Source organism: Phaethon aethereus (genome assembly GCF_964289735.1).
Source record: "Phaethon aethereus genome assembly, chromosome: 15".
NCBI lineage: Eukaryota > Metazoa > Chordata > Aves > Phaethontiformes > Phaethontidae > Phaethon > Phaethon aethereus.
The window spans coordinates 74,023-90,109 of NC_138591.1; the positions used below are offsets into that span (position 1 = coordinate 74,023).

General features: G+C 37.0%; 1 protein-coding gene across 1 annotated transcript in view; it reads right to left on the reverse strand.

Annotated features, from left to right (window-relative positions):
* Positions 1-16,087, reverse strand: part of UNKL (unk like zinc finger) — a gene marked incomplete at both ends in the record, with an annotated part of 52,015 nt that overhangs the window by 17,386 nt on the left and 18,542 nt on the right. The window contains 3 exons of the mRNA XM_082006918.1: positions 553-615; positions 2,778-2,963; positions 10,704-10,858. Of these exons, the coding sequence (XP_081863044.1) occupies positions 553-615; positions 2,778-2,963; positions 10,704-10,858 (404 nt within the window). The remainder of the gene's footprint in view (positions 1-552; positions 616-2,777; positions 2,964-10,703; positions 10,859-16,087) is intronic.

A 16,087-nucleotide genomic window follows, 5' to 3' on the forward strand; every position in this document is an offset into this window, starting at 1 on the left:
AACTTCAATAGAGGTCCCTTCCAAGCTCACCTATTTTATGATTCTATGATATGCTTTTCCAAACTGTATCATCATCTTCTTTCTGGCCTCCCTTGCTTTTAAAAATCCATCCCCAAATCAAGTTAATCCAAAATTTCACTGTGAAAACTCTGCCATGGAGTTGCTATAATTAAAAGCTTCCTTAAAGTGCCTCATATTCTCCTCATCCCTGGTAACCCCCGCAGCACTCATCTACTGTACCTTTTCACAGAACCCAGAGTTGGCTGCTTAGGACCATGTCGAGACAGCTTCTGCATAACTCCAAGGAGGGAGACTCCACAACCTCTCTGGGAAACCTGTTCCAATGCTGTCTCACATGAACAGTAAAAAAGTATTTCCATACATTTAGACGGAACCTCCTGTGTTTCACTTTGTGCCCGTTGCCTCTTGTCCCGTCACTGGGCACAAATTTTCCTTAGGCCATGATATAAAACGCCACATAACTTTAATACTGCATTAATAAATTAACAAAAAGGGCAAAATATTCACAGTGTTTATAGCTTTTGGCAATACCTGCTTGCTGTCTTGTTCATTTATTTTCTTCTGATTCTCAGCTGGGAAGCTTCGATGCTTTGCCTAAAAAAAGAAAAATCTCTGTAATACAGGAACTTAATGAGTCATTGCTGTAAAATATATTGTTAGTTTATGAAGGGTCAGTGGCATCTCTCTAATGCTGTCTTCAACAGGCTTACTTAATTTTCCTCACTGCGGTCCCATACGTAGAATTAAATTTTAATAAGCATAGAGTAACTCTACGTAGAAAAGGAACAGTAGTTGCAATTGTTCCACTTATATGCATAATTGAGCATATGCAAGTTATTTCTGTTCCAAAAATTGAGTAGCCATGTTAGCACTATGCTGTGACAGAAATAACATGTCCTAGATGCTTGCCAGCTGGCGAGTACTTCTCCAAGAGGAGAGGTGGGACAGAAGTCTATGGTAGCCAAAAGTTTGAGTGAAACTGCCTAGATTTTCCCTTAAAGTGATCATGGTACAAATAACAAAAATTTAAAAATTTCAAATATAAGGGCAGACTTTCTTTGAACACCACTTTATAATAAAGTAACTTCTGAAATAAGTGAGACATACTTAAATAAAAGGAAATTCTAAGCAATTTCTCTTCACCCACTGTGTTCTGGCAGAGCAGGATCAAAGGATCTCCGTTCTTTTCAAGCCAGTAATTTTCAGTGACTTCCTGAATTGCAGTAAACTCTGCAAGGTGGTCTCTGTCTGCTTAGGAAAAATGGTTCTTTCTGCTGCCTTTGAGCAGTCTTGTTGCGTCTGTTCCTTAGTTCCTTTGGGAGATTCCTAATCTGTCTTGTAGTGAAAGGTCCCTAGCAGTAATAACTCTCCTGTTTATATGCCTCTCACCACTCTAGATACTTTTTTATGAATTGCAAAGTCCATCACTGCTTTCTCTGTAGACAGGTTCCATGAGGCCACTAAAAGGCAAGCACATGACGTTTCTGCTGCTGAGACACATTCTTTGTAGCAGTACATTACTCACTAACTGTGACCAAAACAGCAAAATAGATCTTCACCAATGTTTACATCATTTCTCAATTATTGCTTCTTCATGTCCAGAAAGCAAATACTGTAACTGCCTTGCTTCCATGACATTTGATCAATGATCACTTGATCCCTACCTTGGGAGACGGAAATCTTTTCTGTCACAATGACCAGCTCTCTAACCTATAGTCTGTCTGAACATCTACAGGTAAGAAAGCAATCCTCTCTGGAGAACTTTACTCTAGAGTAATGATCTTGCCATCACCTACAAGAAGTTACCATTTACAAAACCCGCTTTCCTTCCTTTCATTCTTTTTCCATCTTTTACTTCTGCACTTCTCTGTGCATCTCAGGTTATAGAAATTAATTCTGACAAGTCACAACTTTGCAAGAAGGCTGATCATCTTGGCTGCAGCTTATTTAAATGTGCCATTGGAGCTCCCTTTTTTAAACAGTTCCTTTCTGACAATTTAGAAGTGTAACCAGTATTAGAGTGAGAAAAATTCACCTTTAACAGGTAAATCCTGGGCTTTCAGCTTTTTTTCTCACAGGCCAACAGAGCTGTTTCATATCCCTGAAAAATATCAGTCTTCCCTTCTCTCAACTGCCTCTAGCATTGCCTGTTTCCTCCCCACCCCCTGACTAAAGGATTATAGCTCCTCACCAACTTCAGTTTCAACCAGTCTCCTCTCATTGCTAATGCTACAAGTACCTCTCTCTCTCTCTTCAGAAGGCTTGTTATATTTAATCATCTATGTCTGTCTCAGCAATGAACTTGTTCAAGGAGAGAGGCAGCTGCAAGTGGGAGAAGAAATGGACTGAAATTAATCAAAGATCGGAGCTCATAAATAGCATCAACAGCCAGAAATTAATGCATCTTTTCACCATCAATTTTCAACAGTAATTAAAACTGTAACCTATCAAGTCTAGCTATGATTTTTTTTCCATTGTTATTTTGCTCTGTTCTTGGCAACACGGGCTCAAAATGACAATCGCAACATCTCTGTAAAGTTAGAATTTACTGCACGTCAGCTGAGCTGCAGTGATTGTTTGCATGAGTGTTCTTGGCCTGTGTAATTTGATGCAGTTTAGCTCACTGAAGAAGAGGGTTCCAAACTCTGTGTTCTAAATTACCAAAAAATCGGTGCTGATACACGAGGCAGACAACATCTGAATCTAATTTAACTTAAGATTGCATTTGTACTTCTAGACCCATATTATTCACATACCTGATCTTCTCGTTCAAAGCCTGGTGCTTTTGGATAGCTAGATGTTGGTGAAGAAACACCTGATGTGCTAGACTCGGAACACAAAATGCCATTTGCTAATGATCTCTGTCTACAAAGAGGTCCAAGGGGTGATAAAGAACTACTGCTACCAGAACTTGATGTTACAGTTGGACTTGAACAGGAAATCTGTAGAAGAGAGAAAACAGTGTCTAATATACTCGACGATATTTTATGTTTACAGCTATAATCTCCCTTTGTAACACAATCAGTTGAAGTTATAAATTAATTTCAATCTTATGTAAATACAACACTAACTTTGGTTCATTTGTATTTTTTTTTGGTATCAGCTTAAAAAAAGTAGCAACTGACAAAAGTAACATGGAGCTATTGTAAACAGACAGACTTCAAAAGGAGATGCATCTGTACACATCAGAATAAAGCCTTGTTTGGTCACTACACACAAAATTAATCACAGGCAGAGATTACTCTACCTAATGGATATTAATTTACAATAAAGGAATACTTGCTTTCTGACAACCCTGATTTCCATTCATTCATATATTTCTTAATTTGCAGTTTAATGCAAGCATTATGCAACATTTCACTCTTTGAAAAGAACTCATTCGGATCAAGCCAAGCAATTCAAAAAGAAAGAGACATGTAGATTCTTGGCAAACAGCATATCAATGCTTGTTTGTGAATCTCACAAGGCTGTTTTCTGAGATTCTTAAATATTAAAATGCTTATAGATTAATAAATTAACATTTTAATATTTAAAAACATTACTGAATTTATAATTTTTAGTTCTGTTGTCCATTTTCCAGAGAGTTTTAGACTTCTAAAGTAAAAAGGTTAAGCTACAATCTGTAAGTAGGTCTGGACAATTTTTTTTTGCTAAAAGTACAATTCTGAGCAACCTGAAATTTATGAACTCAGGTGCCAGCATCCTACAATAATATGTTTGAATGGAATTGTGGGCATTGCTTATTTCTACATTTTTTAAGTAAATCGTTCAATTTTCTTAAAACTATATTTATAACTAGACTCACAAAGGCAGTATGGAAATAGTTGCATCCTACATTTATGCCTAACAGCCCAGCGGTGAGAACACTCAGTGATGATACACATTTCAATCCCTCTGTCCTTGTTTCCAAACAGAATCTGCCAGCTCTCAAGGGACTGAACTAGTCAATACAATAATGTAGTGAAATGATGCCAAAGTTGTTTTGGTTTGTTTAAATACAAAATACATACTGAATCAGCTAGACTAAACAAGAATAACTATACAGTTTATGGTTAAACTCTCAATTTAGGGTTAACCCTAACTCTTAAGTTTACTCTATGCTCCAAAGAACGTGAAAGTATTTTGAGCAAATTAGGATTTTAACAGGAGACACCTCTCTCCCCAGAATGGTATAACCTCAAAACGTTCCTCCTAAGCAGCAGGAACTTCAGACTCAAATTCCTGTAGAATTCAGGTAGAGGACAGACATGAACCTAGATGAGGTCTTAACCCTGGACAGAAAAAAAACACCTCCAACAAATGTAAGTCCAATACTCACTGAAGATTATTACCTATGCATTCACTCATTCCTATCCCTTCAAAAAATCTCCTGTCACGAACCTTATCTGTGTGGAGTCCTGTAATTAGATTGTTTCTGTAATCCAAAGACAAGCTTCTCTACACAACAGTCTGAAATGTACGTATACCCTGAGGGCTGACAGAAGTACAAGACTGGGCACCACAGCAAAAAGAACTAAATCAATAGCCAAAGTTTACTCAGACAAAATTCCTTCTGAACTCAAAGGCTGAAGAACTTCTGTTTTGACCACAAGCTTGTTAAAACATGCAATGCTTCTCTTTCTGTTACCATTTCCTCTAAATCCAAAACTAAAGATTGAACTTGTGCATGGCAATGCTAACTCTGCACGTTTTTTCAGCTCTAAGACATTGAAATTCTTTCTTTACGCTAGAGAGAAAAAGAAAATAAAAGGACACCTCCAGGAAAAAAAACATTGCTCTCAAGTGAATTTTTTTTTAATTTTTCAATAAAAACGTGCTAAGTTATTCAGTTCCATATCAAAAGATTTTGAAAATTTTTTACTAATAACATAGCTGCATCTTATAAGTACACTTAAAAATGTACTTCTGGTAGCACAAGGCTTCTTAATGAGGCAGACAAATATGTAAAATAAAATGACTAGACAGCAAAGGCAGACTAATACCTGAAGTAAGATACTAATTTGGATAAGCTACTGACTCAATTTAAGGATGAGTTCCCTAATCTGCACAGAATGTTTCTCAGATGCATATTTCATGTCCACTCCTTCAGCTAGGCAGGCATCATAGATTATTTTAGTGACAAGGGAAGATGTACATCATGGTTGCTCCCCTACAATGTGACCTAATGAAGACCAAGGGAAGAGGGAGGAAGGGAGATAGCCATTATGGATTACTTTGTCCTGGAGGGCTAGCTGCAGACAACAGAGCCGTAAGTGGGGAATGATGACCTTGTTCACCCAGAAGTACTGGACCTGAGGTACGCAGTTACTGATGAAGATCAGATGATATCATATATGTAGACCATAAGGTGCCACTCAAGTGATTCTTCTGGTTACAGTAGGTATCAATGGTGGCATTAACATATATAAATAGCTGTAAGCATTAAGAGCCTACAATACAATTTTTAGTAGTTTTGCTATGAAAAACTAAACTAAACTAAAACAACCACTCAAGCCCCTAACATGCAGGCAGCATTGTCTGATTACCTTAATGTTTAGGCTTTTGGTCTTAACATCTGAAGAGTCCACCAGGATAAGAGTAGACAGAGATAGCCTCTACTCTGTCTTTTGTATTTTTCAGAAAATAAAAGTTAGTTAAATTTTCATAACTGGATTACACAGTACCATAAATTTTGTGTGACTCAACCTGCAAAGAAAATACAATGAACCACGCAAATAAAGCTGGAAAAGAAAATGGGTCACGCAATATCCATGGTAGGTTAAATACACAAGCAAGAAAAAAACCCCTTCAAACCTAGCCTGAATTTACAAGGCAGCTACATAGAAAAATCACTCTTTTTGGTCTGAAGTTATTATTTAGAATTTATTTCTCTCTATCTCCTGTCTGACCCTATACCATATGTTTATCCCCCTAATAAGAACATAAGAAATGCCCTGTTAGGTTAGACCCAGACTAATACCCTGTTACCAAAAGAGGCAAGAGGAGGCGATATTTAGGGAGAATACCTGATCTTAGCCATTATCTATGGTCATCAGAGATAATTCTTGAGGCAGAGAAAGTAAATAGAGGATTTTTCGGACCACCTCCCTTCCCTCTGTGAGAGACTCCTCCAGGTCTGGTGAAGATGCTCTGGCCCAAAATGTCAACAGTGATCAGGACCCTCTTCCTTTTTGCCCAGGCTTGTAAGAAGCATCTCCTCTATGACTCAAAGCTAGCTGTACTCCACAGAGAAACCATGATAGGTTACACTGCCACTCACATAACAAGAAATAATTTATTCTCAAATATTTGTTCATCCCTTATGGCTTGCTACAGTATATCTCTTGCTTTTTGCACAGAGTAAGATATAATGAACATCTGAGAAATGTCAAGAAAGCTATCACTAGAAACAACCATACAACTTAGTGCAGTATTGGCACCAAGATGGTGAGTGAACATGTATTTTGTATCAAGAAGGGCTTGTGATTCACAATTAACATGAAGTCAAACGTCAGTACTAACATAAAATGAGTATGATATTAGTATTAGAGACAAAAATAGTGCAAGAGGGGAAAAGGGAAACTATCAATGCTTACTTTTTGTTCCTTGATGCTGCAGAATTTACATTTTGTATCATGAACAGCAATGTCCTCAGCACTACTGATGCTAGGAAATCTAGTGCCAATTATTAGTTTGTTTTTTTTTTTTTTAAGGCTGCTGCTTCTTTATTAAGACAGAAACATAAACAACAGAAGCTAGAATTCATACAGTTGCCTCAACTCTGGAGGAAGCCTTCAACATGACCTTTGGAAACTGTTCTACAAATGTAACAAGATGTGGGGCATTTGATTTCCTGAGTGTGGGATAAAAAGGCCCAATAAATTTAAGTACTCTTCAGGAATGTGTCCCTCCTAAAAAAGGAAATCCGTTGTGCTGTGTAGTCAAAGACATAAACACAGGAAGGACACAGTTCAACACCTAGGGATTTGGAGTCTACTTTAATTAAAGACCAGTACTTGGTGACATTCCTTAGTTTACAGAGACTAGGCTGTAAATCTTCACAGATTCACTTTTAAGCTTAACTAAACATTGCAGTTGGATACATTTCAGATTACCTCTCACTTTCACAGAGGTTACAAAAGAACAAATTTTTCAATTTCACATCTTTTCTTAAGGCGATAGAACATCTGAACATTTCTGACACACAAGTCAAAAGACGCCAAGCATGCCTTAACAAGGGTCACATCGTCATAATGTTGTAACTGCACAGACCTTGGCCTCTTAGATTCTTATGGAAAAATTATTTGTCACTATTCTTCACTGCAGCTAAATTGCTTCAAAAAAGAGCATGTAGAACAAGTGATATATTCTTTCCCTTGGTTCTTGCCTACTCTAGGCCTTTGCTTATGGATGAACTTCTACAAAGAAAATGAGGAAGCATATCCCTATAAAACTAGTTATATTTCCTATGAAAATAGCAGCTTCTTGAGCCTTCTTGATCTGCATTAGATTTTGTGACTTTAAATGTACTGTTATATTGCCTACATTTGTGGGGAGTAAAGAGGAAGATGACAGGAAGAGGAAACGTGTAGGTATTTTTAATCAAGCTGTAAAAGTAATTTTGCTCTTAAGTAACTTATTTTCTTCCTATGCCCTTCACTGGCTCAGGACACTAATTCCACAGTAAAAGAAGCATGATTCATCACCATTGTTCAGACTTAGATTATGCACATGCAGTCAAACTCAGTGGCATTATCACAGCTTAATAAAACATTATTTACCAAATGAGCTTGGTAAATGATCATGTGCACACAGTCAAGCCATCTTAGTTATGAAGTAAAAACAGACAACTTGAGGCTTAATGAAGGCAGCAGAATGCTAGCACTGAGTCTGCAATCAGGATGAGCTATGAAGACATACAACCTTTACTGCAGCAGAGCTGACAAGCATCGACTTCTTAACCGTGTTAACTCTGAACACGTGAGCAAGTACTTACACATCTTTGATAAACTTGATAAAACAAAGACGGTGCTGGTTATCCTACCTTCGTCCACTGCAAGCAACATATATCCTATGCAAATATTCAATCTTTTAAATACATCATGGACTGTGGGCATAATGACATCATGGCCAACATTTCTATCCTTTCAGTCTTCAAAAGGAAACTACGATTTATTGCTCTGAGCCTGGAAGGGCTAACATAAATATTCTATAATTGATAAATGCAATCAATCTTTGATGTACCTCCCATTTAATCTCCAGAAATGGAGTAAACAAGTAGTACTAACTGAAATGAAAAATTACAATCAAGGGAAATACTGTACTACACTGGGTAAACTGCATTCTGAAGGTTAAGCCCATTTAGATACAACTGGTGGAGTATAAAGCAAAGAGAACTGCAAAGACTGACTGGAGAAAAACAGTACTATCAAAGATCAGGTGAAGGGTCTGACAAAAGTATAATGACAGATGCTTCAAACCAGAAGGCAGAACATGGAGGTAAAGAAACATAGATGTAGAAGCTCTCCATGGAAACTGAACTCTCACTTACCAAAAAAGGATGAACAGTAGATTATTTCCTGATTGAAATGTTAAGAAAAGATACAGCAGAGGAATGACTGATGACAGTCCAACTGACAAGGCAACTTAGATGAAGACATAAGAATACAGTATAGGTGAGATAAGAAGGTATGTATTTACAACAGTTATACAGCCTCCCTCACTATCAACCTGGATCAATACAGAATCTTAATGGACTCATTCTTCCAATAACATTTATAGATAGGGCAATAGTATTACCTCATTCTAGAAATGGGGACCTAAGCAACTTGCTCACAGTCAAAGAGGAATTTTATGATAGAGCAGAGTACTGCGTTTAGGTCTCTCAAGTACTACATCATCCTTCTCCTCTAGAAGCAAATAAAACCATAGGATATTCTCCCAGCATACTGTAACAGGGTATGTGAAAGAAGTTTTGGAAGATGAATAGGGAGATTTTTTGACAGAAAGACAGACAGCTTATTGGAACAGAGAGAAACACAAACCACAAATGTAAATAAGTTGCTGGGATACAGAAAATGGGGGGAGCGAGGAAAACAGACTGACTACTTAAATATTAAAACTAAGCCGTTTACAGCAGATGAAGAAAGTGAGAACAAGCAAGCAATAAAACTCAAGAATTAAACATGGAAAAACAGAAGACCAACCTGCTAATGAAAAATCAGGAACTGAATATTCAGAAAAACAAGCAATGGAAGTGCATCAAACAATGTAAGTAGTCAAGTGAAAGACAGACAGAACATTTTGCCAGACATCAGAAAAAAGGTGGCCACTTGCAATAAAACTTCAAGTAGAAAGTACAGGGAAGGGAGTATGGTCAACTTTTCCATTTTCACACTTGAACAGTAGTACAGGCAGAGACTCACTGAGCGTGGAATGGAAAATGTACACAATGTTCATCAGACTCCTAAGGACTAAGGGAAAAATGCATATATATATGGAAGAAGATTCCCCATAGCTGGAAGACATATTAGAATAGTTAGTGTCTTCCACTGTATCTAAATAATTCATGAAAGGCTAAGAAGCTTCTGAGAGAAGACATGTTTTTATGGGTCTCTCCCAAAAGCTTCAGAACCTTAGCAATAACAAAATTAGCTTCCTAAATAAAAAGCCAGACTCTTCCTCAGAACCTTGCATATACAGCAGCAGACTTCTGCACTGGGAACCTAAGATAAAAACGTAGGCATATTGGTATCTTTATTCTCAGTCTACAAGGCAGCAATATGAAGCTACATGAAAGAAAAGCAGAAGTTTTAACAACTGCACTATTTATTGGCAATTCCTTTTAAACATTATTTAAAATATGTCTTTTTATCTGGTTTCTAAACAAACAATATAGATCAAAAGTGCTGGAAATCCAGAATTGAAAATTCTGGGGATAAATGTGTATGTACTTATGATTCTGCACTGCAAATGAGGTAAGAAAAACACAAGTCAGGAGAGAACAAAAGAGATATCACTATCTTTATATATTACTTTGCAACAAACATAAAACCTAACAAAACGATCTATTCCAACTGATGCTAAAAGGATGATGATAAAAGCTCTGCAATATATCTTTCTCCTTCCTCTCCTCCATCCTTAACTGATAAAATTTGCTAGTATAAACTACATTTATCACCCTTGTAATGAAACGCCTCTTTACTACCAAACACACTGCATATGTACTGCACCACTGTAAGAAGCTTTAAGTATAAATTATATTCAGGGAGGACATAAATTCATTCCTAATGGTAACAAATTAGGGCAGAGAAGAGGGCTGGGATGAGGCAAGATCTTCCATGAATGAAACCTTTCCTATAGAAAAAAGAGACATATGTAAATTAAGCTGTCCTGTAGTTGTACATCTGATTAACAATGATGTTCCTCACTGTAGCATTCAAAATATTGCATCTAAAAGACAAAAAACAAGAACAGAAAACACAAATAATACATAGTTAAATGTGGTGTCAAGGGCAGACATTTCATTTAGGCTTACAGTAGCAGTTAAATATTACTGCCTGACATTTACTATAGCTGTGGTTTTTTTATCTTTTGCTGAAGTACAAAGAAATTTAAAAACAGACGTTTAAGAAGTAAAATAAACATTGTATATTGGCACAGTGATTATTATTAGTAACTTTTCCAGAATTATTTACACTTACATTTCCAGACTGCCCACTGCTATTTGTAATGCTGTTTGTGGAGTTAAGACTGCTGCTCCATTCATTTGCAATTCCTATGCTGTCTGTTGAAAACAGGTGAGCGCCTGGCTTTGATTGACAACCAGTTTGCAGTATGACTACATTCATGGTGTCCTCTGTTGAAGGAATCCCCAACAAATTACACACAGATTTGATATTTAGCTGTGTGAATTTAACAGTTACATACCTAGTACCAAACACAGCACCTGTCGTATGGAAACATCAATCACACACAAGAAATCTCTTTTTTTTTAAAATATAAGCATAAAGGCAAGGTAAGAAAAATATAATTCATCATTATGTATTTGTGGCTACGAACAAACATGATACTCTTATTTACTTGCTCCATCAAAAATCTGTGGGAGGTAGATCAAAATTCGTATATACAAAGTATTCTAGATTTTTCTTTATTTTCCAGAATATCTATCACACCAGGGTTTAAAGACAACGTTTTAGAACTCCCAACCGGAAAAGTAACAATGACATCATAATTATAGGGTTTCTTTGTTTTCTTTTTCCAGTCTAGAACCAACTGACTTAATTATGAAACAATTTGAAAAGAATGTGGGACTTGTACTATTTAACTTAAAAAGGAACAATAACCTTTGAGAAAATTCTTTATTAACTTATACATAAATTACACCAATGACTTGTTAATTTTCATACCAGAAAATTCAACTCAAGGTGACTGAACAATTCACAATTCCCCAAAGGCAACTTTGTTAAACTATTAAACAACTTAGATATTTGATTCTAGTTTTACAGACAAATTATGAGTTAACAAAAAATGTTTACTTTAGTAAGCAGTTACCGTTAATAACATTCCTCACCTCATAATCCATGCACACAAGACATCAAAGTAAGGAATTCAGGACTGAAAACAAAATCTCTTAACAAATTCTACAGATACGGCAAGATTTTTTTCATCTCTAGCCACTACTGCATTTCTGAAGGAGTAACGAGAAACGATGATTAAAAATAAAATTTAAACACTCCTCTCTACTAGAAACAATGAGTAGCTCTGATAGAGATACAAAAGTACAAGCAATAGTAGAAAACAAAATAAGTATGAGAGACATAGAAACCTCTCTTCAGTGGAAATAGCATAGCTGAGGGTTGTTTCTGATGATGTGGGTTTCTTCTATCTAGCATTTGATTTATCACAACTCTGTGGCCTTCTTACTATATGGTCCAATGCTTTACCAATTATTTACACTATTGTATAAATTACAAAAATAGGGAAGTGGCTCACAAATAGAAAGGAAAAATTTACCAGTAAATACCACTATACACACAAGTCCAGTCTAGCCACACACAATAAAAGAAAAGGAAAAAGAAACCACAGGGATTGCAAAGATGATGTCATTAGACCCCTGCTGTTCCTACTACAGAATGAAAGTGCAAAGAACAGTTGGGAAGACAGAAACAGATGCACTGATTTTTTGTAATTTACTCTCACTTTGATTACATATCATCTCATTGTATAGCTGCTTACCCAGAGCAAGTCCAGTCAGCCATCTTATGTCCAGTCAACCCTCACACTGTCATAGGAAAAGCACAATCTGATTCATGCTCTCTCTTAAATCTTCATTAGCTTTTTTTCCCCGACACAACCACATACTCATCCAAAATTCTATAAATAAGTGTAAGCAGTCATACCACCCTAAAAGGGTAGTATAAGACTGCTTTCCAAACACTTCAAAGAGAAATAATCTCTCCTTTCTTTTTCCAAGGTATTTAGGGAGAATAGCATGATTAGTTTTTGCTATTCTTCTTATGGATAGTAAATCAGACACATTAAATTCAGAATGTGTGCTTCTACATCATTCTAATTTCTTCCAAGAGTGAACACCACAGTTTGTGGCCAGCTGCACAAAAGTTACAAATTCTGCTAACCATATTTTCTCAAAGACCTATAGCTGTTGTAGGAGGTTGCAGCTGACAGGAAAGCAAGAGCCTCACATGGTGGCCTACCTCATGACAATCACTGAAGCTCATGGAGATTAGGAGAGAGCCCTCAAAAAGAACTTCAACTACCTAATGCCAGTGCAGTGGTGCTTCAGGCATTATGTATCAGTAGCCTAGGATGTTAGGTAGAAATAAGGTTGTACTCATTATGAGATACAGATTTTTCAGCTATATACCTCCTTAGAATTTACACTAACAAGGCTTGGGTATTATGAATATAAAAGTTACCATGGTCAGGCTAGGTCTGGCCTGGGGAATCCCATCTTTCATGAAGTCAGAAGTTTTTTCATTATTGCAGCCTTGGCACCAATAGAAGAGAACAGTCTTGGACAAACAATCTGAAGGCAAATGTCTTCAATTTCAAAAATAACAGAAGCTGTTATTCAGATGTGTTCTTTGAAGTGTTTCCAAATTCTTGCCAGCAGAATTTCAGTCTGCCCGTGTTTCTGTTTCAGAAAAAATCTATTTTTTGTTAAGGTGCCAGTTGTAATCAGGCAGGCAGTGGACAAATGAGTGCCACAGAGAGGTGCTCATTATTTTAAGAGTCCCTTACTGAAGTGTCCCAACATACTCTAGTTATCCTCTGTTTTGCAAAGGGTGTCAGGAAGATATGTCAGATCCCACTATTTCTCTGCTTTTCGGGATCAGGGGCCCTCCTTCCTGTCTTTGGGACTACACTGGACCTAGGCCTTCAGCCCGTGGGAGAAAAAACAATGAGTGACATTTATAAAGCAATACTGTCTGCGGCCAGAGTCTCAAGGCAAAAGCAGTCTTGGAGGAATAGTAATATTCCTCATGATCTTCACATAGTGTAGAGAAAAGGGAAAAAAAAGGGTCAGCTGGTTCTGAGGAAGTCATTGAGTGAAGACTGGGAACGCTATTACAGAGAACGTGTGCTTCCACAAATTATTTCACATAGAACAATAAAAATTGCTAAGATACATGTATGAATGGTAGGAAATCTTCCTCTACCCATTCCACATAGCTAGGGCTTCACTGAAGTTAGGTGGAGAACACCCACAATTTGTGATTCAAAAAGATCCATGAGCCAAGAGTTTCATGCTTTTCATACTGATGATAAGATCTACAGCTCTGAAACCACTCTCTCCCCCTTCCCTAATATGGAAGGGACAGAAACCATTTTGTTCTACGGACATATGAGGCAGAATGTCAGAGCTCCTGAACTAAGCTTAAAGCTGTTGCCAAGAGCAGAAAGGCACTCTTGCTGATAGTAAGTAGTAAGCAAACATCTAACTTCTGATGGACTGACTATTCAGACTACCAGAGACAGGGGGTGAGTACTGTTGCAAGATGTCAAGTTCATTTGCCAAGATTTCCTGCTTATACAGTCTTCATTCCAGATGATATAAGCCAAAGAGTTCCAGAGCATGCTGACTGAGCCAGGTAAGCCTCTTCTGATGGACATACCATTCTGTCTAATGCAACTATACAAAGAAAATTAAGTTGCTGCTTCTAAATTAGCACTGCCAACATGTTCAAAAATCTCAGGAATTCTCTCAGAGTTCTGGAGATTTTTAAAGAGTACAAGAATTAATCCTACAAAGTAGTAGAAAAAACGGGGCTGGGAATTAGCAACAGATTAGAAAGATATCCCTTAGGGAGAATAACATCAACAAACTGTTAAGTTTGGACTTTCCTTCAGCCCTCTTAATCTTTAGACTGCGCAATGCTTAACTATTCCTTAGAGATGGAAATCTTGTTTATTGTCAATGAGAGCTTCCTGTAAAAATGATTCTTCTCACAGGAATCATGCACCAACTGGACTGTTACGGATATTAATGATCAAAACACACAGAAGTAGATCATTATTGGGTCTCAAGAGAACTCCAATCTCCAAGAGCTGTGCTGAGTTTATCCTGTACACTCTCCATGCTGGAGAGGCAAGGCGGCAGCATTCAGTATGGTCTAAGGAAGAAAACAGAGAAAACGTAGTCTTCTCCAACAGGAGTTTTATAGCATGTCATAATTGTACCATGCTGCATGTATGCAGTAGATTTGTTTAAATCATACTCTTTCAGCTGTTTCGGGAAAGAAAAAACTTGCATCACGTAAACAGAACAGTAAATCCAGTGTCATAAATTACTTCTGCAACAAAATGTGTATTTTCAGACTTTCCTGAGTCAAAGCAGCATTTGCCAACACTGGCAAACTGCAAAGGACTTGATTTAGGAGACAGCCCCAACAGCAAAGCAAAGGCAGTGAGCTACTTCTGATGTGAAGAAACAGTCAATACTGACTTCATTGCCATAATATTTTGAAGAATTACAGGTCTTAGAATAATGGGCTTCTTGAAATAAATACAAAAGGTTACTTATCCTTCCTCTTCTTTGAGTAACTAAACCACAGAAAAGTAAAATCGATCATCCCACAGAAGTTAAAAGACAAGTTGACCATACCACAGATTGTCAGAAACAAGAGATGCGGGCAGCAAGAATGACTCTATTCACTGCAAGCCTTTTAGGTAAGCAAGTGACGCAATAAATGGTTGTATAGAACATCACATTTCCCTAGACAAGTTGGACAGAGAGAGGAGACTACCATTACTTATCATTAAAGAACCATAAGATAAATACTATTGAATTGCAGAAATTTGTAGCTTTCCAAAATTGATAGGGTTTCTCATTCCTCTTTCCAGCTCTAGAAGCAGAAGGCAAAAAGTAAGATAGGAACAGACCTTTTTTTTTTTCCCTTTTGAAGAACAAATATGAGATATTACTGACTACATAATCAAGCAAAAACTTCATAAAGATGAGATTTATCGCCTATAAGAAACCGGTTACATAGAAATCTTTCAAGTTCTGCCTTGCATCACAACTGGAAAGAAGGCATTAATAGCTGTTGCAGCAACTACACACTTCACATTCTGAAGTGCAGAAAGAGTGTATGGGTAACCTAGGTTGATAGTACTATTAAAAAAAAAAATCTGATGATGAAAACCCAGAATTAATGTGTGTAGATGCATACTGAAGAATTGAGTGCTCTCTTGGGGAAAAAATGGTCCCTCTTCCCTTTTTCTGTATATAACAGTTTGAGTGAAGTTACAATGTAAGTGGGCTATGGAAGAAAAAGGAGAACTGGCATAATTTTCTCTGGGTTCTTTTTCAGTTTAGCTAAAGCCCTCTTTTCACAAACACTTGCAAGGATGTTTGACTTTTACCTGAGAAGTTTACTATAGGTTTCAATAGGACAACTAATATATTTTTAAAAGTCAAGAGTATGTGTAGAAAATTGCTAAATCAAGCTCAAAAAGTTACAGGCACAAGCTGCATTTGTAAAGAAAAGCACCTCTTGTTTTACTGCTGATGCCAATTTGATACAAATGCAGCAAGCTCCCATAGCAATGTACAGTATTAGAA